The following is a 22,772-nucleotide window of genomic DNA, read 5'->3' on the forward strand; positions in this document are numbered from 1 at the left end:
GCCTCCATCAATAATCCTTGAGATGCTGTCAGCCATGCCAGGGAGCCTCCGTCAATAATCCTTGAAATGTTGTCAGTCATGCCAGGGAGTCTCCGTCAATAATCCTTCAGATGCTGTCAATCATGCCATGGAGACTCTCTCAATAATCCTTGAGATGTCGTCAGTCACCAGGGAGCCTCTGTCAATAATCCTTGAGATGCTGTCAGTCATGCCATGGAGCCTTTGTTAATAATTCTTGAGATGCTGTCAGTCATGCCAGGGAACCTCCGTCAATAATCCTTGAGATGTTGCCAGTCATGCCAGGGAGCCTCTGTCAATATTCCTTGAGATGCAGTCAGTCATGCCAGGGAGCCTTTGTTAATAATCCTTGAGATGCTGTCAGTCATGCCAGGGAACCTCCGTCAATAATCCTTAAGATGTTGTCAGTCATGCCAGGGAGCCTCTGTCAATAATCCTTTTCTATAATCCTTGAGATGCTGTAAATCATGCCAGGGAGCCTCTGTCAATAATCCTTGAGATGTTGTCAGTCATGCCAGGGAGCCTCTGTCAATAATCCTTGAGATGTTGTCAGTCATGCCAGGGAGCCTCTGTCAATATTCTTTGAGATGCAGTCAGTCATGCCAGGGAGCCTTTGTTAATAATCCTTGAGATGCTGTCAGTCATGCCAGGGAACCTCCGTCAATAATCCTTGAGATGTTGTCAGTCATGCCAGGGAGCCTCTGTCAATAATCCTTGTCAATAATCCTTGAGATGCTGTAAATCATGCCAGGGAGCCTCTGTCAATAATCCTTGAGATGTGTCAGTCATGCCAGGGAGCCTTCGTTAATAATCCTTGAGATGCTGTCAGTCATGCCAGAGAACCTCTGTCAATAATCCTTGAGTTGTTGTCAGCCATGCCAGGGAGCCTCCGTCAATAATCATTGAGATGCTGTCAGTCATGCCAGGGAGCCTTCATTAATAATGCTTGAGATGCTGTCAGTCATGCCAGGGAACCTCCGTTAATATTCCTTGAGATGTTGTCAGCCATGCCAGGGAGCCTCTGTCAATAATCCTTGAGATGCTGTCAGTCATGCCAGGGAGCCTCTGTCAATAATCCTTGAGATGTCGTCAGTCATGCCGGGGAGCCTCCGTCAATAATCCTTGAGATGTTATCAATCATGCCAGGGAGCCTCCGTCAATAATCCTTGAGATGCTGTTAGCCATGCCAGTAAGCCTCTGTCAATAATCCTTGAAATGATGTCAGTCATGCCAGGGAGCCTCCGTCAATAATCCTTGAGATACTGTCAGTCATGCCAGGGAGCCTCCGTCAATAATCCTTGAGATGCTGTCAGTCATGCCAGGGAGCCTCCGTCAATAATCCTTGAGATGGTGTCAGCCATGGCATGGAGACTCAGTCAATAATCCTTGAGATGCTGTAAATCATACAGGTAGCCTCCGTCAATAATCCTTGAGATGCTGTCAGTAATGCATGGAGCACTCTGTATTTCCCACCATGGGCAAGGAAACCATAGTGGCGGTGATCCTGTATGTTGTGCTGATCAAGGTCATTCTGAGGGCAGAAGCAAGAGGACTAGTGCTGAAGGGGAGACTCCAGCTCTGAAGACAGGCTAGCCAAGCAGTGACATTTTCTCTGAGAACACATGGGAGGCTCAACATTGCACATGAACGGTGTGAAACAAGTGATGAAGTCTGGCGGATGAGAACTGATTGCTGGACTGAAAGCATGAGACGAGAGTGAGGTATAAATGGCTGATGCCTTCACTCAGGGGTGAGGAGAGAAGTCAGCTTGAAGAGGGAAATGATGCAAGCTCTGAAGGCTGAAGGGAAGAGATCACTGTGGAGACCAGGCCTGAAGGGTGAAAGGAGTGAGATTATCAGGGACAAAGAGCAGAGACCAGTGTTGGACACTAAAGGGTTGAGATGAGAGTAATAAGGTGGGTTGAAAGCCCCCTCAAACCTTGAACCATGAGGCCATAGTTTGAATTTGAGGTGACAAGACCAGCATTTAAAACTGCAGCAGTGAAACTAGCTGTGAAGAGTGGAAGGAGGCGTCGGCAAGACATGAACTCTGATGATTTAAGAGATCAAAAAGTTTATAGCTGATGTCAAAGGAGACTGAGCAAAGTTGGTGGACAGTGTAGGTAACAGACAGATCTTGTACACAACACCAGGCTGGAGGCCAGCACAGAAGGAATGAAGACTGCAGGTGACAGAAGGTGAGACCAATGGCTGAAGGTGGACAGTGACCATCGCAAGACGTCTGGCGGTGGAAGGGAAGGTGCATGCGGCGCCGATCAATAGATACATCCCAAGACACAGGTGTAGGAGGCTGGCCCGGTGTGTGGTGGGCACCTAAGGTACTTACACCTTATACCAGGTCCAGTTATCCCTTATTAGTGAAATGTAGTCAGTGTCTAGAAGCCAGGCTCTCTAGAGGTAGCTGTAGATGAGCAGCCAAGGCTTATCCAGGAGACATGCAAAACTCCTGCAATACCACTGTCACACAGCACTTACATACATGAAAGAATACACTCAGTGTTACAAAAATAATATTTTAGTGACACAAATGCCAAAAATACCCTAGAGACTATACTCCCTTAGGAGGTAATACAGAAATTATATACACTAGCATGCAAAAACAGGTGTAAAAACAGTTAAAAAAACAGTGCAATTAGTGAAAATCACTATAGTAAGAAATGGGCCTGGGGGAACACAAACCATATACTAAGAAAGAGTAATGCGAAAGTCGGTTTCTAACCTAGGCAAGTACAGTGTGTAGAGGGCCGCTGGGAGTGCTAGAAAACCCTAAATGTAAGTACTAGAACCCACCCAGTGCCCAGGAAAGCAGGAGTAAAACACAGTAACTTTCCCAGAACACACACAGACACGAGAAAGAAGATTATGCAAGAACCAGAAGAGACTGCAAGACACCAACAGTGGATTCCTGAAACTGAAAACCTGTGGACAAAGGGGACCAAGTCCAAGAAGCACTGAAGAGTCCAGGGAGAACCTGAGCCCCTGCTAACCCAGATGAAGGTGCAAAAGAAGAACCAACAGTGAAGAACGGTAGGTATTGCACCCAAGAAGATGGAGTCAGGTTCCTGGTTGTTAAAAGTGATGTCCCGTGCCGGATGGGGGATTGCAGTCTGGTTTGTGTCACTGGAGTCTGCCAACAAGCCTTGGCAGACGCAAATCTCCCGGTTATCGGGAAATGGCGCTGCCCGGGACCGGGAAGGACCAGGTGGACTCTACCCAGGAGGGGAAGTCGAAGGGGGCTCTCACCAAACTCAGAGAGCCCACAGAAGACCAGGCAGCACACAGGATCCCACAGCACGAGGACAAAAGAGGCCCACTTAGCATGACGACAAAGGCTCCCACACTGCCGGAGAACCACTCAGGAAGCTGTGCATCACAGGATAGAGTGCTAGGGGCCAGAGTTACAAGATGCATGAAGAACTTCATGGAAGGATGCCAACAAGCTTTGGCAACCACAAAACACGTGGGGCATGGGGCTACTCTCTTGCGTGGACAGGCAACCTCTTACGTCCATCAAAGTTGAACAGTAGGACATCAGGACCATTAGCACCACTTCAGTCCACCACCCATGATGCATGATCCACGCAGCTCAGCAGGAGAGGGGATGCACGCAGCTGGTTGTTGTTGCAGTAGGTGCCTGCAAAAGCAGGGGAGTGACGCCTTCACCCCAAGGAAGATTCCTTCGAACTTCTAGTGCAGGCTGAAGACGGGCTGTTGTCAGAGGATGCACAACAGGGAAACAGTTGCAGTTGCTGGCAGGAGCTGAAGATACAATAATGCAGAAGGTGTCTTGCTTCTTTGTTGCAGTTTGTAGAGTTCCTGGAGGGTCCAGATGCAGTTTCTTCAGTGAGAAGTTGAAGTGGAGGATGCAGAGGATTCCTGCTGGAGTCTTGCAATCCGAATCTGAAGAACCACCCAAAGGAGAGACCCTAAATAGCCCTACAAGGGGGATTAGTCAGCTAACCAGGTAAGCACCTATCAGGGAAGGGCTCTGACATCATCTGCTGGCACTGGCCACTCAGATGCTCCCAGAGTTCCCTGCCAACCTTGATTCCAAGATGGCAAAACCCAGGGACCCTCTGGAGGAGCTCTGAGCACCACCCCTCAGGTGGTGATGGACAGGGGAGTGGTCACCCCTCTTTCCTTTGTCCAGTTTCATGCCAGAGCAGGTACTGGGGGGCCCTGAACCAGATTAGACTGGATTATGCAAGGAGGGCACCAAATGTGCCCTTCAAAGCATTGCCAGTGGCTTGGGGAGGCTACCCCTCCCAAACATGTAACACCTATTTCCAAAGGGAGAGGGTGTTACACCCCTCTCCCAAAGGAAATCCTTTGTTCTGCCTTCCTGGGCTTGAGCTGCTCAAGCAACAGGAGGGCAGAAACCTGTATGTGAGGGGGCAGCACCTGGGGCTGCCTGGAAAACATCAGTAGGCTGAAATGGCAGTGCACAAGTAAAATGACATCCCTCACTCATGAAGTCCAGGAAAATGGTCCTGGAGGTCGTGGGGGCACCTCTGCTAGTGCAGGGGTGCCCTTACACATAGGTGCTTTGCACCCTTCCCTCAGGGCTGAAGGGCCTGCTATAGGGGTGACTTATAAGTGACCTGGTGCAGTGTAAATGGCAGTGAAAGGGTGCGTGCACCATTTCACGCAGGCTGCAATGGCAGTTCTGCAAACACCTTTGCATGGGCTCCCTATTGGTGGCAAAAGATATGCTGCAACCCAGAGGGATCCCCTGGAACCCAAATGCCCTGGGTACCTATGTACCGTGTACTAGGGACTTATAAGGGGGCACCAGTATGCCTATTGTGGGTGAAGTACTGGGTTACCAGTATCCAACAACCAGATTTAGAGGAGAGAGAGCATAATCACTGGGGTCCTGGTCAGCAGGATCCCTGTGAACACAGCCAAGCACGCTGACATCAGGCAGAAAATGGGGGTCACCTTGACAAAAAGAGGGTACTTTCCTACACAACCCCTCCACCCCAAATGAGGGACAATAGGGCTAACCTTGCCCAGATGAGTCTTCATTGTCTAAGTGGAAATATCTTGAGAGTCCATCTGCATTGGAGTGGTTACTCCCAGGTCTATGTTCCACTGTAAAGCCCATACCCTGTAGGGAAATGGACTACCTCAACAATTTGGGGTTTTCTCCTTTCATCTGCTTAAGCCATAAGAGAGGTTTGTGGTCTGTATCAACGATGAAGTGAGTACCAACTTCTTCAAGGCCAAGACCACAGCAAAGGGCTCCCTCTTGATAGCTGATCAACGCTTTTCTCCGGGGGTCAACCTTCTTCTGATAAAAGCAACTGGTTGGTCCTGGCCCTCTGTATTAAGTTGTGAAAGAACTGCCCCAACCCATACCTCTGAAGCATCAGTCTGAACTATGAACTTCTTGGAGTAGTTTGGGCTTTTTAGGACAGGAGCAAAGCACATGGCCTGTTTTAGCTCCTCAAAAGATTTTTGACAGCTGGCTGGCCATAATACCTTTATAGGCATCTTCTTTGAGGTAAGGTCATTAAGAGGGGCAACAATGGAGCCATAGTTCTTTATGAACCTCCTGTAATACCCAGTGAGACCTAGAAAGCCTCTGACCTGGGTCTGTGTTGTAGGGGGAGTCCTGTCTCAAATAGTCTGGATCTTCCCCTGCAGTGGCTGAATCTGTTCTCCACCTACTAAATGTTCCAGATAAACCACCTTCCCCTGCCCCATCTGGCACTCTGAAGCCTTGATAGTAAGGCCTGCATTTTGCAGAACCTTTAAAACTTTCCATAGGTGGACCTGGTGATCCTCCCAGGTGGAGCTAAAGACAGCTATATCATCTAGATATGCTGCACTAAAGGCTTCCAGACTTCGGAGGACTGTATTCTCCAACCTCTGAAAAGTGGCAGGTGCATTCATCAAACCACAGGGCATAAATGTAAACTGATAATGCCCTCCAATGGTTGAGAACGCAGTTTTAGGTTTTGCATCTTGTGACAATTTGATCTGCCAATACCCTGCAGTCAAGTCAAAAGTGCCTAGATACTTGGCAGATGTCAGTGTATCTATTAGCTCATCTGCCCTGGGTATAGGATGAGCATCAGTCTTAGTGACTGTGTTGAGCCCTCTGTAATCTACATAGAACCCCATCTCTCTTTTACCATTTTGGGAGTGAGGTTTTGGTACCAACACCACTGGGCTAGCCCAGGAGCTCTCAGAGTGCTCCATCACTCCTAGGTCAAGCATCTTCTGGACCTCAGCCTTAATGCAACCCCTAACATGATCAGGTTGCCTATAAATATTACTTTTAGCAGGCAACCTGTCTCCTGTGTCTATGGTTTGTTCACGCCATGTAGTCTGACCAGGTGTCATGGAAAACAGCTCAGAGAACTTGCCTAGGATGTTCCTGCAGTTCTCCTTCTGAGATTCAGTAAGGCAGTCTGTTAGGACTACTCCTTCCGCTGAGCCATCAGTTGCAGCGTTGGAGAAGAGATCAGGAAGAGGGTCACTCTCTTTCTCCTGACCCTCATTTTGGCCATGAGCAGGGTTAAGTCAGTCCTCTCATAGTAGGGCTTTTAGGAGTGCCAAGGTCAACTAAATAAATGACTTCACCCTTCTTTTCCACTATAATGTGTGGTCCACTCCATTTATCTTGGAGTGTCGTTGGTGCCACAGGCTCCAGGACCCACACTTTCTGCCCTGGTTGCTACACTGTCAGAACAGTCTTCTGGTCATGCCATTGTTTTGACAATTCTTGGCTTGCCTGAAGGTTCGTAGTGGCCTTTTTTCATTTACTCAGCCGTTCTGGATCTTAGGCCAAACACATAATCCACTATATCTTGTTTAAGGGGCTTCAAGGGTTCTTCCCACCCCTCCTTCACAAGAGCTAATGGACCCCTAACGAGGTGACCAAAGAGGAATTCAAAGGGGCTGTAGCCCACTCCTTTTTGGGGTACCACCCTGTAGGCAAAAAGGAGGCATGGTAACAGATCATTTCATCCCATCTTGAGTTTTTCAGAGTCCCATAATCATGCCTTTGAGTGTTTTGTTAAAATGCTCAACCAACCTATTTGGGGATGGTAAGGTAGAGTAAATTTATAAGTTACACCACACTCTTTCCACATTGTTTTTAAGTATGCATACATGAAGTTGCTACCCCTGTCTGATACAACCTCATTTGGGAAATCCACCCTGGAAAAGATTCCCAGTAGGGCTTTGGCCACTGTAGGTTCTGTAGTGGTCCTAAGAGTTATGGTTTCTGGATACCTGGTGGCATGGTCCACCACCACCAGAATGAATATGTTTCCAGAAGCTGTGGGAGGGTCAAGGGGGGCCAACAATGTCAGCCCAAACCCTTTCAAAGGGTACCCCAACCACTAGCAGTGAGATTAAGGGGGCCTTTGGAGTGCCACCTGTCTTGCCACTGGCTTGACAAGTGGCACAGAAGCGACAAAACTCCTTAGTATCTTCAGACATGTGAGGCAAGTGGAAGTGAGGGACCAATCTGTCCCAGGTCTTACTTTGCCCCAGATGTCCAGCAAGGGGAATATCTTGTGCCAAGGAAAACAAAAATTCTCTGTATTGCAAGGGAATGACCAGTCTCCTGGTGGCACCAGCTTTTGGGTCCCTTGCCTCAGAATACAAGAGTGTTCTCCCAGTACACCCTGTGGGTGCCACTTATATCTCCTGCCTCTTCTTTGACAGTTTCCCATCTCAAACCATCAAGTGTGGGGCAGGTTTGCTGTGCCACACTTAACTCGTCCCTGGCAGACCCCCCTGCACCTAAGAGTTCAGCTGTATGAGCTTGAAGTACTTCAGGTGTAGGTTCTGTCCAGGGAGTTGACTAATCCTCAAAGGGGGAATCGTCAGTGGAGGGAGGGATAGTGGATAACTTTTTACCCTTTCTACCCCTGCTTTTGGGAAGCTCTTGTCCGTATTTTCAGGATCCAAGTTGCCCTCGTCAAAGCAAAGATATGCCCAGGAATGCCCAGCATGGCTGCATGGGCCTCCAACTCCACTTCAGCCCAAGCTGAAGTCCCCAAGTTGTTCCCTAGTAGACACTCTACAGGTAGGTTTGTGGATACCAAAACTTTTTTAGGACACGTAACAGCCCCCCAGTTGAGATCAACAATAGCCATGGGGTGGTTTACAGTGTTGTTATGGGGGCCAGTCACTTGATACTGATGACCAAGTAGGTGTTGCTCAGTGGCCACCAGTTTTTCAGTCACCATTGTGACACTGGCACCTGTGTCCCTGTGGGCCTCAACCTGAACACCATTTATTAGGGGTTGTTGCTTGTACTTATCCATATTAAGGGGACAAGCAACAAGGGTGGCAAGGTCAATGACACCATTAGTTACTAAAACAGCCTCAGTGGTTTCCCTAACTAAATCAACCCCACTTGACTTCCCAGAGTGAGCCTTGCTACACTCTTGGATTGACTATTTGTAGTGTTATTTTTCCCACCATCACTGCTATTGCTAGGGGTACTAGTTGAAGCAGTGGGGGTTGTGGTGGTGGGACGTTTGGTGCTCTTCTTAGGACAAGAGCTGTCTCCTGCCCTATGGCCTTTATTTTTTACAAGTATAGCACCAAGGCTTTTTATTCTGATGGTTGTGTGAAGAGGATTTAGACCCACCCCCAGAAGTGTTTTGTGGGCCTAATGAAGACTCTTTTTTTATCTTTGTCATGTGACTTACCATCCTTCTTCTTGTCCTTGTCACCTCCTGTATGACCTTTTCTGCTCACCCCTGTTCTGACCCATTTGTCTGCCTTCCTTCCCAATTCTTGGGGAGGGGTCAGATCTGAGTCTACAAAGGACTGGTTCAACAAGTCAGACACAGTTATTTAACATATGCTCTCTCAACAACAGATTGTACAATCTCTCATAGTCTGACACTTTGCTGCCATGTAACCAGCCTTCTAAAGCTTTAACAGAGCAGTCCACAAAGTCAACCCAATCCCATGAAGCCTCTTTTCTGGTCTCCCTGAACTTAATTCTATATTGCTCAGTGTAGGAGGCTGGACTGGCTTGTAGTGGGTACCAAGGGGTACTTTCACCTTGCACCAGGCCCAGGTATCCCTTATTAGTGTAGAGGGGTGTCTAGCAGCTTAGGCTGATAGGAAAGGTAGCTTAGCAGAGCAGCTTAGGCTGAACTAGGAGACGAGTGAAGCTCCTACAGTACCACTAGTGTCATATGCACAATATCATAAGAAAACACAATACACAGATATACTAAAAATAAAGGTACTTTATTTTTATGACAATATGCCAAAGTATCTCAGTGAGTACCCTCAGTATGAGGATAGCAAATATACACAAGATGTATGTACACAATACCAAAATATGCAGTCATAGCAATAGAAAACAGTGCAAACAATGTATAGTCACAATAGAATGCAATGGGGGCACATAGGGATAGGGGCAACACAAACCATATACTCTAGAAGTGGAATGTGAACCACGAATGGACCCCAAACCTATGTGACCTTGTAGAGGGTCGCTGGGACTGTAAGAAAACAGTGAGGGTTAGAAAAATAGCCCAAGACCCTGAAAAGTGGGTGCAAAGTGCACCTAAGTTCCCCAAAGAGCACAGAAGTGCCAGCAGCACCTCTGTTTCCAAGATGGCAGAGGTCTGGAGCACACTGGAGGAGCTCTGGGCACCTCCCAGGGGAGGTGCAGGTCAGGGGAGTGGTCACTCCCCTTTCCTTTGTCCAGTTTCGCGCCAGAGCAGGGCTGGGGGATCCCTGAACCGGTGTAGACTAGCTTATGCAGAAATGGGCACCATCTGTGCCCATGAAAGCATTTCCAGAGGCTGGGGGAGGCTACTCCTCCCCAGCCCTAACACCTTTTTCCAAAGGGAGAGGTTGTAACACCCTCTCTCCGAGGAAGTCCTTTGTTCTGCCTTCCTGGGCCAAGCCTGGCTGGACCCCAGGAGGGCAGAAACCTGTCTGAGGGGTTGGCAGCAGCAGCTGCAGTGAAACCCCGGGAAAGGTAGTTTGGCAGTACCCGGGTCTGTGCTAGAGACTCAGGGGATCATGGAACTGTCTCCCCAATGCCAGGATGGCATTGGGGTGACAATTCCATGATCATAGACATGTTACATGGCCATGTTCGGAGTTACCATTGAGACGCTATACATATGTCGTGACATATGTATAGTGCACGCGTGTAATGGTGTCCCCGCACTCACAAAGTCCGGGGAATTTGCCCTGAACAATGTGGGGGCACCTTGGCTAGTGCCAGGGTGCCCACACACTAAGTAACTTAGCACCCAACCTTTACCAGGTAAAGGTTAGACATATAGGTGACTTATAAGTTACTTAAGTGCAGTGGTAAATGGCTGTGAAATAACGTGGACGTTATTTCACTCAGGCTGCAAGGGCAGGCCTGTGTAAGAATTGTCAGAGCTCCCTATGGGTGGCAAAATAATTGCTGCAGCCCATAGGGATCTCCTGGAGCCCCAATACCCTGGGTACCTCAGTACCATATAGTAGGGAATTATAAGGGTGTTCCAGTATGCCAATGTAAATTGGTGAAATTGGTCACTAGCCTGTTAGTGACAATTTGGAAAGAAAATGAGAGAGCATAACCACTGAGGTTCTGGTTAGCAGAGCCTCAGTGAGACAGTTAGTCATCACACAGGTAACACATACAGGGCACACTTATGAGCACTGGGGCCCTGGCTGGCAGGGTCCCAGTGACACATACAACTAAAACAACATATATACAGTGAAATATGGGGGTAACATGCCAGGCAAGATGGTACTTTCCTACACTCAGTGGTGAGACCAAAACCTTCTAAAAGAGCTGTTTTTAAAATGATGTAGTTGTCTGCATCCTCTTCTCTGACAAAGAGCAGTCTATCCCTCCCCTTGTCAGAGAAGGACAACCAAAGAATAGCAGCCCACTGCCTTTGAGGGACCCTCTGAACTTTACAGGCCCTCTCAAGTGCAGCAAACCACTTGTAGATATCATCCCCCACCTTGTATGAGGGGACAATTTTGTTGAGGTTTCTGGAATCTATGGAGTCCTCCCTGACTCTATAATCCCTGGAACTGCTGCTGCTGTCACCATGGGGTGCTAACCCCAACCCCTGCCTTTCCCTTTCCACTGCCAAGGCCTCCCTATCTAGGGTTAGCTGTTGCTGCTGAAGCCTCAGCCTGGCCTCCTCCAATCTTAGTTTTCTGAGCTCCCTATCTATGGAGTCATCGCCTGGAGTTGTGCAGTGGGATCCCTCAGACACTGAGGTGATATGGGAATGGGCAGAGGTAGATCTTTCCCTATTCTTTGAGACCCTAGCTACTTGTCTTCTGGGTGTAAAGGAAACCCTACCTATATGGCTTTCCCCTCCCACTACCAGCTACACCTGTGGGTCTACTGGGTACCAGATCTTTGGAAGAACCCTCCCCTGAATTTAGAAGATTATTCTCTAATTCACTGGGTGCAGAATCGTCCTCCTCCTGGCTACCAGCATGCTTCTGGTCATCCTGAAGAAGGAGGTTCAAAAGGTAGTTCTTATTGGGATTCTTCCCACATCTAACTTCCTGTCTGAACAAAGCCCCTTCAATTCCTTGAAGGTCATGCCCTCATAGGGAGCGCCTATGACCTCAGAGCTAGGTCCAGCTGTAGACATGGTGTGTGTGTGTTAGGGTGGTGTAGGGTTACCTAACCTACCTAACCTTTAGTCTCCCAGAAAGGAAGATAAGAAGCTAGAACCCTATACAAGGTATATTGTATAGCTCTAGGTATAGAGTAGTCTTTCCTGTGGAAAGCACCAGGTGACAAAATGATAAGGCAAGTGCAAGTACTTATCCCACCGCTGCACCACCAATGTAGGAGGCTGGCCTGGTTTGTAGTGGGTACCTAAGGTACCTACACCTTATACCAGGTCCAGTTATCCCTTATTAGTGAAATGTAGGCAGTGTCTAGAAGCCAGGCTCTCTAGAGGGAGCTGTGGATAAGCATCCAAGGCTTATCTAGGAGACATGCATAGCTCATGCATTACCACTGTAGTCACTCATTACTCACACACATGAAAGAAAATACTCAGTGTTACAAAAATAAAGGTACTTTATTTCAGTGACACAAATGCCAAAAATACCATAGAGGCTATACTCCCTTAGGAGGTAAGTAATACACAAATTATATACACTAGTATGCAAAAATAGGTGCAAAAACAGTTAGAAAACAGTGCAATTAGTGAAAATCACAATAGTTACAAATGGGCCTAGGAGGAACACAAACTATATACCAAGAAAGTAGAATATTAAAGTCGGTTTCCCACCTAGGCAAGTGCAGTGTGTAGAGGGTCACTGGGAGTGCTAGTAAACTCCAAAGGTAAGTACTGGAACCCACCCCAGTGCCCAGGAAAGCATGAGTATAACACAGTAACTTTCCCAGAACACACACAGACAAATGAAAGAAGATTATGCAAGAACCAGAAGAGACTGCAAGACGCCAACAGTGGATTCCTGGACCTGAAGACCTGTGGAAGAAGGGGACCAAGTCCAAGAACCACAGAAGAGTCCATGGAGAACAGGAGCTCCTGCTAACCCGGATGAAGGTGCAAAAAAAGAACCACAGGTGAAGAAGAACAATCAGTATTGCACCAAAGAAGACAGAGTCAGGTTCCTGGTTGGTGAAAGTGATGTCCCATGCCGGATGGAGGATTGCAGTCTGGTTTATGTCGCTGGATTCTGACAACAAGCCTAGGCACACGCAAAGCTTGCGGTTAGCAGAAAATGGCGCTGCCGAGGACCAGCGGGACTCTACCAGGAGGGGGTGCCGAATGGGGCGCTCAGCAACTCAAAGAGCCTACAGAAGACTAGGCAGCGTGCACCGGAGTCCCACAACATGGGGACAAGGAAGGTGCAAAAGAGGCTCACACAGCACAATGACAAAGGCTCCCACGCTGCTGGAGAACCACTCAGGAAGTTGTGCATCGCAAGATAGAGTGCTGAGGGCCAGACCTCAGGGCATGAAGAACTTCGTGGCAGGATACCAACAAGCCTTGGCAACTGCAAAATATGCGGTGCACTGAGTTATGTCTTGCGTGGGGAGTCGAGCTCTTACCTCCACCAAAGTTGGAAAGTAGGACATCAGGACCATCTGGACCACTTCAGTTCACCACCCGTGATGCAGGATACACACAGCTCAGCAGAAGAGGGGATCCACGCAGCCGGTTGTCGTTGCAGTAGGTGCCTGCAGAAGAAGGGGAGTGACTCCTTCACCCCAAGGGAGATTCCTTCGCTCTTCTGGAGCAGTCTGAAGACCGGCTGTCTTCAGAGGATGCACGACCAGGAAACAGTTGCTGGAAAGAGCAGAAGGTACAATGTTGCAGAAGGCGTCTTGCTTCTTTGTTGCAGTTTGTAGAGTTCCTGGAGGGTCCAGATGCAGTTTCTTCGGAGAGAAGTTGAAGTGGAGGATGCATAGGATTCCTGCTGGAGTCTTGCAATCCGAATGCGAAGAACCACCCAAAGGAGAGACCCTAAATAGCCCTAAAAGGGGGATTAGTCAGCTAACCAGGTAAGCACCTATCAGGGGAGGGCTCTGACGTCACCTGCTGACACTGGCCACTCAGAGGCTCCCAGAGTTCCCTGCCAGCCTTGATTCCAAGATGGCAAAACCCAGGGACCCTCTGGAGGAGCTCTGAGCACCACCCTTGGGGTGGTGATGGACAGGGGAGTGGTCACTCCCCTTTCCTTTGTCCAGTTTTGCGCCAGAGCAGGGACTAGGGGTCTCTGAACCGGTGTAGACTGGATTATGCAAGGAGGGCACCACATGTGCCTGTAAGACCAATTTCCAAAAGGAGAGGGTGTAACACCCTTCTTCCAAAGTAAATCCTTTGTTCTGCCTTCCTGGGCTTGAGCTGCTCAAGCAACAGGAGGGCAGAAACCTGTATGTGATTTGGCAGCAGCTGGGGCTGCCTGGAAAACCTCAGTAGGTTGAAATGGCAGTACTGGGGGTCCTCTAAGAAGCCCCCAGACTGCATGGGATCATACAGCCAATGCATGCAAAAACCCTTGGGGTATGATTCCCACATGTTTGATACCAAACATGCCCATGTTCGGAGTTAGCATTATGTAACTGGACATAGGTAGTGACCTATGTCCAGTACACGTGTAAAATATCATCCCCGCACTCACGAAGTCCGTGAAAATGGTCCTAGAGTTCGTGGGAGCACCTCTGCTAGTGCAGAGGTGCCCTCACACACAGGTACTTTGGAGCCTGCCCTCAGGGCTGAAGGGCCTGCTAAAGGGGTGACTTATAAGTGATCTGGTGCAGTGCAAATGGCAGTGAAAGGGTGCATGCACCTTTTCATGCAGGCTGCAATGGCAGTCCTGCAAACACTTTGCATGGACTCCCTATAGGTGGCAAAAAAAATGGTGCAGCCCATAGGGATCCCCTGGAATCTAAATCCCCTGGGTACCTAAGTATCATATACTAGAGAATTATAAGGGGGCACCAGTATACCAATTGTGGGTGAAATACTGGGTTACCAGTATGTAACAACCACATTTAGAGGAGAGAGCATAACTACTGGGGTCCTGATTAGCAGGATCCCAGTGCGCACAGTCAAGCCCACTGACATCAGGCAGAAAAAGGGGGTAACCATGGCAAAAAGAGGGACTTTCCTACAACAGGCTAAGGTGTAGTCAAGGGTATACTTACATTAAGGTGTGCATTACACAGGCTGGATGCTTCAGTCCTTCCAATATCCGTGCCACTCCAGTGTCGCCCAGATCATTATCGGACAGGGTCAACACCGTCAGGGACTGGTTGGTACTGAGAACAGAGGCGAGATCTTCACAGGATGAAGAGGTCAGGGAACAGCCGGTCAGACTGCAGGAGACAAGGACAGACAGACATAGAATGTGAACGTCTAATAAAGGGGCTACAATTTCTCATCGAGAATCCCCCAAAAACCATCCCCTCATTCCCCGGAAGCCAGAAATAAAGCCTGAGCTCTAGATTGGCGAGTCTGTCACTGAATTAGGTAACATCCCTGGCGTAGGTAACTGCACAACTGGAACACTGTGCATGATCACGGCACAATACTGAGATCCTGGGCTTGAAAAGTAGTCATGTGGTGTAAAAAGCAACATGGAGCCCTACATACTGCACATGGTGCAGCTTTCTTGGCATAGTCAGGAACCGGCTGGTAGCATTGGCAGTTCCTACCCCATGGTATATTCAAAAGTACCGTGAGCCTCTGTGCAAACAGAGCTCACTGACACACAGCCTCTATCAAGTCCCCTCTGAGGCACAGCCCTCTACGTTCATGAATCCCACCACAGCCCTAGTCGCCACCGAAGAAAAAAAGCCTTGGAGCAGAGGTGTGTTGGGTAATGATACCCTGAAACAAAATCACGCAGAAACCCCCAATGCCTTCAATTCTTCACAGCAGCTCCCAAACAAGAAGCCCTCATACCTGTACTGAAGAAAGGCTTCTGCAAGTACAAGGGGCCAATGGTTTGAAATATGTTCTGTGCAAGCTACCACCGGAAAAGGCCAAAAATGTGGAGATCTATGATTAGGAGAGAACACTTCCCAATGAACCCATAACTTCTACTGGGCAAGGCATGACACCTTTGACTTAAATGTTCTTGTACCCATCTGCTGGAGAATGGTTCCCATGTCACTTAACCCAACCCCACCCCCCTCCCCCCGGACAAAGGAAGGTCATGTCTGATTCCCCCCACCAGGGGATCCAGTAAAAAAGGACAAAGCAGGAGGTTGGAGGGGGTGTAACTTTAACCCACTCCCCGCTCCAACACCAAGGATTGTGGGGATGTCCTTTAAACTTATCAAAGGCTCACAAGTAAAAATCTCAAAGACACATTTGCTCCTGATGTGAAATCAGGTCCTTAAATACAAGCTTATTGTAGGAAGTTGGCTCTGTATATACTATCTCAAAGTAAGAGATAGTGTGCACAGAGTCTAAGGGTTCCCCTTAGAGGTAAGATAGTGGCAAAAGTAGATAATTCTAATGCTCTATTTTGTGGTAGTGTGGTTGAGCAGTAGGCTTATCAGAGGGTAGTGTTAAGCATTTGTTGTACACACACAGGCAATAAATGAGGAACACACACTCAAAGACTTAACTCCAGGCCAATAGGTTTTATATAGAAAAAATATATTTTCTTAATTTATTTTTAGAACCACAAGTTCAAGATTTGAAGTAAATACATAAAATGCAAGGTACTTCACACAGGTAAGTTAGGAACTTTGAATTACAGCAATAGCATACACAGTTTTAGTAAAAAATGGCAATAAGCTATTTTAAAAGTGGACACTGCAAAAATCAACAGTTCCTGGGGGAGGTAAGTAATGGTTAGTTTGTCAGGTAAGTAAGACACTTACAAGTCTAAGTACCTGGGCATAGGCAGCCCACCGTTGGGGATTCAAGGCAACCCCCAAAGTTACCACACCAGCAGCTCAGGGCCAGTCAGGTGCAGAGGTCAAAGGGGTGCCCAAAACACATAGGCGCCTATGAAGAACAGGGGTGCTCTGGTTCCAGTCTGCCAGCAGGTAAGTACCCGCGCCCTCGGGGCAGACCGGGGGGGTTTTGTAGAGCACTGGGGGACACAAGTAGGCACACAAAACACACCCTCAGCGGCACAGGGACGGCCGGGTGCAGCGTGCCAAGCAGGCGTCGGGTTTTGTATAGGATTCAATGGAGGGACCCAGGGGTCACCCTGGCAGTGCAGGCAGGGCACTGGGGGGCTACTCGAGTCAGCCACTGACTGGGCAAGGCAGAGGGTTGCCTGAGGGTCACTCCTGCACTGAGGTTCGGTTCCTTCTGGTCCTGGGGGCTGTGGGTGCAGTGCTTGGTCCAGGCGTCAAGTTCCTTGTTACAGGCAGTCGCGGTCAGGGGGAGCCTCTGGATTCTCTCTGCATGCATCGTTGTTGGGGCTCAGGGGGGTCGTCTCGGGCTACTCACGAGGTCACAATCGCCTGGGAGTCCTCCCTGTGGTGTTGGTTCTCTGGAGCGCGAGCCGGGGGCGTCAGGTGCAGAGGGTGAAGTCTCACGCTTCCGGCGGGAAGAGTGAAGTCTTTAGAAGTTGCAAGAAAGTTGCAAAAGTTGTTTCTGTCGTTGAGCAGAGCCGCTGCTCACAAGAGTTTCTTGGTCCTTTCGTTCAGGGCAGTCCTCTGAGGCTTCAGAGGTCGCTGGTCCCTGTCGGATGCATCACTGTTGCAGTTTTCTTCGAGTCAGGAGACAGGCCGGTAGGGCTGGGGCCAAAGCAGTTGTCGTCTCCATCGTCTCTGCAGGGCTTTCAGGTCAGCAGTCCTTCTTTTTGTTTCAGGTTGCAGGAATCTGATTTCCTGGGTTCTTGGGTGCCCCAAAATACTCAATTTAGGGGTGTGTTTAGGTCTGGGGGCAGTAGCCAATGGCTACTGTCCTGGAGGGTGGCTACACCCTCTTTGTGCCTCCTCCCTGAGGGGAGGGGGGCACATCCCTAATCCTTTTGGGGGAATCCTCCAATCTCAAGATGGAGGATTTCTAAAGGCAGGGGTCACCTCAGCTCAGGACACCTTAGGGGCCATCCTGACTGGTGGGTGACTCCTCCTTGTTTTTCTCATTATCTCCTTCAGCCTTGCCGCCAAAAGTGGGGGCAGTGGCCGGAAAGGCAGGCATCTCCACTAGCTGGGATGCCCTGGGGTGCTGTAACAAAAGGCATGAGCCAAGTGTTACAGTTCCTGCAGGGGGAGGTGAGAAGCATCTCCACCCAGTATAGGCTTTGTTCCTGGCCACAGAGTGACAAAGGCACTCTCCCCATGTGGCCAGCAACTCCTCTGGTTGTGGCAGGCTGGCAGAAATTGGTCAGCATAGCACTAGGAGTCAGAGTGGTATTCCGGGGGCATCTCTAAGATGCCCTCTGGGTGTATTTTAAACTCCCAGACCATATACTCTTTATGGCTGCCCTGCACTTACAATGTCTAAGGTTTTGATTAGACACTGTAGGGGCATAGTGCTCATGCACATATGCCCTCACCTGTGGTATAGTGCACCCTGCCTTAGGGCTGTAAGGCTTGCTATAGGGGTGACTTATCTATGACACAGGCAGTGTGAGGTTGGCATGGCACTCTGAGGGGAGTGCCATGTCGACTTAGTCACTTTCTCCCCACCAGCACACACAAGCTGTGAGGCAGTGTGCATGTGCTGAGTGAGGGGTCCCCAGGGTGGCATAAGACATGCTGCAGCCCTTAGAGTCCTTCCCTGACATCAGGGCCCTTGGTACCAGGGGTACCAGTTACAAGGGACTTACCTGGATGCCAGGGTGTGCCAATTGTGGAGACAAAGGTACAGGTTAGGGAAAGAACACTGGTGCTGGGGCCTGGTTAGCAGGATCCCAGCACACTTTCAAATCATAACTTGGCATCAGCAAAAGCAAAATGTCAGGGGGTAACCATGCCAAGGAGGCATATCCTTACACTTATCCAAGGGGAAACTCAGATGGAAACTGCAAGCACGGAAATGACACCCGCAGGATAGAAGTTCTTCATTCACACATTTACAGCTAAGGCTGGGCTCGTTGACCCTCCAGGCAGGACCTCACTGCAGAATTACTCACATGTCTGTGGGTACTCACATACCTCTTGGGCTTGGCTTCCACCTTGGGCGCACTCATAATGTTACTCCAATCAGGGCCAAGTAGTGCCTCTGCAGGGTGGTAATGGGGAGAGGGAACCCCCATATTTATACATTTATCAAGGGAGGGGAGATTTCCTGGAAAATTACAATTGACAGTTTTCTAAGAATTCTTCTGAATTTGTGTGAGAGATCAAAAAAGTTTGACATTTGTTCAAAATACACAAGTAAACAGATGTGTGCAAATTATAACCTTTCCTGAAGGGGCCATATCTGGAGCCAATTCATAGAAAAGGCCGAACTGTTGCAAAAAAAAAAACAAATCCATTCACACAATTTTTGCTGTTTGTATAACAATGAATTAAACAAACAGAATCTGCACCAGGACAAACATGAGACTGAGTGGCTCTGCTTCATGTCTGTGGATACACAATGAGACGGCGGAGATACATTGTCAAAGGTGGCACCATCTTAAGGCCGGTCATTCTCTTCTGTTGTCATGAGATGAGTGGCTTTGCTGTGGATACACAATGAGACGGAGGAGATACATTTCCAAAGATGGCACCATCTTAAGGCCGGTCATTCTCTTCTGTTGTCATGAGATGAGTGGCTTTGCTGTGGATACACAGTGAGACAGAGGAGGTACATTTTCAAAGGTGGCGCGATCTTAAGGCCGGTCATTCTCTTCTGTTGTCATGAGATGAGTGGCTTTGCTGTGGATACACAGTGAGACAGAGGAGGTACATTCTCAAAGGTGGCGCCATCTTAAGGCCAGTCATTCTCTTCTGTTGTCATGAGATGAGTGGCAGAACAGAGTAAAGTGCTCTGGTAAGAAGAGGTGGCCACTGGATGATAGTTTCTTTCTTATAGTTGCTATGACACATAGAATAAGAGTATTGATTGTGCTGCAGAACCGTTCCTGTAATATTGACTGGGGCAGAACTGGTCTCTCTATTACATTTTAAAATAATGAAAAATATTATGCTCTGTTTTTTACATCAGTGCAAACTTTGACCCTCATAAACTAAGATATGAGCTGGTGATCATACGTTGCGATGAATTGTAGAGCGGTGTAAGTGGCCTTTAATAGTAAGATTGCGCTCTCCTTTGTGCTGTGCTGCTTCACGTGAGTGTAAACCTTTAGTAAATGAGGGCCTATTTGTATCCCTTAGCTTGGGCCCGGAGATCCCAAACACTCTACTGGTTTTAAGAGTTCCTATTTATTTATTTAGGAGTTCATTGAAAACGCATCTCACTGAAGAGGGTTGTCACTGAAGAGGGCTGTCACTCAAGAGGGCTCTCAGGGGATTCCCAAAGGGGACTCTCACTGAAGAGGGTGGGATCACTGAAGAAGCATATCCCTCAAGAAGGCTACCTGAAGAGGGCTCTCACTGTAGAGGGCTCTCAGAAGGGGCCTTTTACTTTTTATTTACAAAAATACTTCAGATTTCTATATAATTTATAAGACCAAGATCATCAAAACAGGGTAAGTACTTTTTAAGTTATAATTTTTTTAAAGTTTAGCAAAAATAGTCTTTTTGTATGTAATTACGCACCATAGGAATCAATGGGGAAAACTTTTAAAATGCATAAAAAAACAGGCAATGCTGTCACAAGTGTCACCTTCTGTTTTCAGGTCGAGATCGTTGAGATGTCCTGTGGGCCAGCTATTGAAGTTCGGGCGGTCCCGGCTCTAGCAGGAGCTGCTGCTGAAAGTCTTGGAGCTGGTGCAGAACGGAGAAGGGGACCACTTCGAAACACACTGCACAGGTGGACTTAAAGGTAAGTCCAGTGGGTTCACTTGGAGTTTAGAGGTCGCAAAAGGCTAGGAACTCCCAGAGCACAGCTGGTTTCCTGATGCAGGGGACAGAGAGGACAGGTGCAGTGCAGATAGGTCAGCCAAGGGTTGTGTGCCATAGGGTCCTTGGAGACAAGTGCAGGACACTTTGAGGGTGGATTGCAGGTCAGAGGAGGCACTCTAGCGGGTGGTTCTTGGGTGCCCTGAAGTCCCTCGACTGGAGCTTGCTTCTGATCCTCTGAGAGTCTGGAGTGGACTTTTCTTCTGGGTGTTCAACATTGGGGGTCCAGTACCACAGACTATGGCACGTCTCAGCCACTGGAGGTCGCAGTGCCACCAAATTTGGCACACTGGCAGGGCTTGTCTCCAGGTCCATCTGGTGGAATTTGGTCAGGCTGCTAGGTCCGGTTCATTGGTCAGTGGCCGATCAGTTAACTGGACTTCTCTGGTTTCTTGCCTGTCGGGTGCAGTGAGTGATGCCTTCACTCTGAGGGATATTCTTTGGTGAATTTCAAAAGGTTGGAGGTCCTCTAGGGTTTCTTAGGGTCAGTCCAATATGCAGTTGACCCCTCAGTGGTGATTGTCGAGTCCTGGGTGCAACAGGCAGAGTTTGGTGCCTTTTTCTTCTTGCACCAGGACTTCTGTTCTCGAGCTTTGGGTCTCCTTTGTCGCTGGTCTTCTTGTGTCCATTGAATGTGATCCGCAGTTCTAGGGATGGGCACTAAATACTGCATTTAGTGGGCGTTAAGGGGAGTCCTAGTAGTGGCCGATGGGCCATGTACCTTAGGGTGGCTACACTCACTATGGACCACTTCCTGTGAGGAGAGGTTGCATCCTAATCCGCATAGGCTATGTTCCTGCCATCCAAGATGGGGAAAATGAAATGGAGTGGTCACCTCGTATTCCACACCTCAGGGGTGGTGCAGGCTGGGGGTGGTCACTCCTCCCACTCTGGCTACGCTTTCCTGCAGGTTTTCCCGCTCCATTCAGAGGCCATCTGCTGCTAGCAGCAGAGTCAGATTTCAGAGGTGGTAAAGCTTTTGAAGCTGACCTCTGGGCCCAGGTGCCTGCCTGGGGGAAGGAGGTGTAACACCTCCACCCTTGAAAGGATTTGGGTTCTGGCTCTTGAGAGCAAACGGCCCTCACCCCAGGAGTCCAGATCTGTTTCTGGTGGTGGCAGGCTGGTTGAGACCAGTCAGCAATCACGCCAGGGCTGTTAGGTTTTTGCAGGGGTCACCCCTAGGTGCCCTCTGTGTACATGGTATAATACATTCACCGCTGACATAAATGCGGATTTATTATTCTGAGTTGTTTGATACTAAACAACCCAGTATTCAGAGAGACCATCATGTAGCTGGGGAACCCATAATGACCAGTGTACAGCACATATATTTGCTATGGCTTCCCTGTACACTAACTATGTCTTGAGGTTTTGAAAAGACACATTAGGGGCATGATCATGCAAACATATGCCCTCACATGCATTATAGTGCACCCTGCCTTAGGGCTGTAAGGCTTTCCAGAGGGGTGGGTTACCTATAGTGCAGGCAGTGTTAGTGGACAGGGCACGCTTGGTGGGTGCCATGTCGAGTTTGCAACTTTTAAATAGACCTTGTCATGCACTTGCATTGGCAGTCTGCATGAAGATGGTGTGGGACCTCTCAGAGTGGCACAATTGGTGCTGCAGCTCTGGGGGTCCTCTTTAGAACCCGTGCTCTAGGTACCAGGGGTGCCATTTACTAGGGAATTACAAAGGTGGCAATATATAGAACAGTTTTTGGGAAAGAGATCTGGCTCCAGGAACCTGTTTGGCAGGGACCCAGAGCACTTACAGTTCGAAACCAGGTCATTGTCCAGGCAAAAAGTGGGGGCTAGCCATGCAAAAAGAGTCCCTTCTTCACAGGGCTCCCACTGAAGACGCCTCCCACTGTAAATGGCTCTCATTGAAGAGGCTTCTCACTGAAGAGGATATCACTGGAAAGGATTTACACTAAAGAGGGCCCTCCCTGAACAGCCCTCTCAATAAAGAGGCTTGTTACTGAAGAGGGCTCTTACTGAAGAGGCCTCTCCCTGAAGAGAGCTGTCATTGAAGAGAGCTCTCAAGGAAGAGGGCTATAACTGTTGAGGGCTCTTACTGAAGACAAGTCTCACTGAAGCGTGCTCTCACTGAAGAGGGCTCTCACTGAAGAGCCCTCTCACTGATAAAGCCTCTCACTGAAGAGACCTCTCACTGAAGAGGGCTCTCACTAAAGAGATCTCTTACTAAAGAGATCTCTCACTGAAGAGGGGTCTCACTGCAGAGGGCTCTAACTGAAGGGGCCTCTCACTGAAAAGGGCTCACACTGAAGAGGCCTCTCACTCAA

General features: G+C 48.7%; 1 protein-coding gene across 6 annotated transcripts in view; it reads right to left on the reverse strand.

Annotated features, from left to right (window-relative positions):
• The window catches only part of LOC138295275 (uncharacterized), a 304,183-nt gene that overhangs the window by 211,282 nt on the left and 70,129 nt on the right, over positions 1–22,772 (reverse strand). For 5 of the 6 annotated variants that reach the window (XM_069233470.1, XM_069233467.1, XM_069233469.1 and 2 more), the window contains one exon: positions 14,693–14,863. The exons of the other annotated variant lie outside the window; for it this stretch is intronic. In XM_069233470.1, the coding sequence (XP_069089571.1) occupies positions 14,693–14,863 (171 nt within the window). The remainder of the gene's footprint in view (positions 1–14,692; positions 14,864–22,772) is intronic. 6 annotated transcript variants of the gene reach the window in all.

Source organism: Pleurodeles waltl, chromosome 5 (genome assembly GCF_031143425.1).
Source record: "Pleurodeles waltl isolate 20211129_DDA chromosome 5, aPleWal1.hap1.20221129, whole genome shotgun sequence".
NCBI lineage: Eukaryota > Metazoa > Chordata > Amphibia > Caudata > Salamandridae > Pleurodeles > Pleurodeles waltl.